Genomic DNA, 1539 nt, shown 5'->3' with positions numbered 1-1539 from the left:
CCAGGGGAAGGAGGACCCCAAAGCAGAAGAGGATGCAAAAGGCAAGGAGGAAAGTTTCTCCATGGACAGCGATCTAGACTATAGCTCGGACGACAACATCCCTGGCCAGGCGGCTCACAAGGAAGAGGACTCTGGCAATGCGCTGGAGGAGAACCCCCAAAACCCCCCCAATTCCACCAACACCACATCCACGGGCAAAAACCGGCGGAGGCGGACAGCCTTCACCAGCGAGCAGCTGCTGGAGCTGGAGAAGGAGTTTCACTGCAAAAAGTACTTGTCCCTGACGGAGAGGTCCCAGATCGCTCACGCCCTCAAACTCAGCGAGGTGCAGGTGAAAATCTGGTTCCAGAACAGACGGGCTAAATGGAAACGGGTCAAGGCGGGCAATGCCAACTCCAAGACAGGGGAGCCCTCCCGAAACCCTAAGATCGTGGTCCCCATCCCGGTGCACGTCAGCAGGTTTGCGATCAGGAGTCAGCATCAGCAGCTGGAGCAAGCCCGACCCTGATCTCTCCCTGCACTGCTTCAGAGCCACAAGTTTTTGAGGGAACAGTTTCCAAAAATCGGGGTTTCAAAACAACCCACCCGAAAAAAGAATAAAAAAATAAAGAAAAAAAAAAAGAGAGAGAAACAGAAGCAGCAGCAGAAAAATAACAAACCGCAAAGCAACACAACCCCTAAAGCAAACGACAACCGACGAGACGAAATCCCACACGACCGCACCGCAAATCCCCGCCACGAGCGAACTTTAAAGCCAAACTTTCCACTTACAGAGTCAAGCGAGAGTCTGAGAAGGCAGACGCTTGGGAGCTGCGTTGGTTCGGAGCAGGAATACCAAACCCTGGAAAGAGACACACACGTATTTATTATCACGCTGCCCCGTTGCTGTCTTGGCCGCGATGGGGACCACAGACGCGGTGTCGGCGCCGGATCCAGCAGCGTGTCCCCCCATCACCGGCAGCGACATCCCCAGCGAAACCCGCCTTTAGCCACCTTTTGGGGGTTATGTTTCTTACCGGGGGCGAAAGGTAAAAAAAAAAAACCCAAAACAAACAAAGACGAGAGAACAAAAACGAAAGAGAACTCAGAGTTTCATTTCATGCCTTTTTTATTGTCTGATTTGATGGCCGAGGGCTCAGTGGCAGGCACTGGGGGACGGGTTTTGAAATCTATTTTTTGCCTGGCTTTCTGTCGATTTGGTTTGCCTATTCTACTAAGCCATGTTTAAAAGAGAGAGAAAGAGGGGAGGGCGGGGGGGGTGGGAGAAAAATAGCACGATCTTCTCTATTGTGTTTAATTTATTTCAATGTAGCTTATTTCCTTATAAGTTATGAAATTTCAAAGCAAACTAAGTCTTGTGAATAAAAACCGACAAAGAAACAAAAGAGACAAAAAATAAGCCCTCCATCCCCCGGTTGTTCTGTCCGGGATCTGCCGTGGAGCTGATTTTCTTTCCCCCTCCTGCGCTGCCGGAGCGGAGCGATGCTTCTCTCGCCTTATTTTAGCGAAGCCACATTTATTGTCGGGGAAGGGGGAGAT

The 1539-nt window shown here is 50.7% G+C and overlaps 1 protein-coding gene across 1 annotated transcript; it reads left to right on the top strand.

Moving 5' to 3' along the window:
• Positions 1 to 4: 4 nt before the first annotated feature.
• LOC104407263 (homeobox protein GBX-2-like) lies at positions 5 to 508 on the top strand (the record flags this gene model as incomplete). Its single annotated transcript, XM_010016494.1, has 1 exon — positions 5 to 508. A coding segment is annotated over one exon (504 nt), but the record flags the coding sequence as incomplete, so codon positions are not given.
• Positions 509 to 1539: the final 1031 nt, after the last annotated feature.

The sequence above is a fragment of the Nestor notabilis genome, unplaced genomic scaffold (genome assembly GCF_000696875.1).
Source record: "Nestor notabilis isolate BGI_N333 unplaced genomic scaffold, ASM69687v1 scaffold19576, whole genome shotgun sequence".
Taxonomy (NCBI): Eukaryota; Metazoa; Chordata; class Aves; order Psittaciformes; family Psittacidae; genus Nestor; species Nestor notabilis.
The sequence above is the reverse complement of the archived record's forward strand: the minus strand, read 5'-3'. Positions and strand labels throughout refer to the sequence as shown.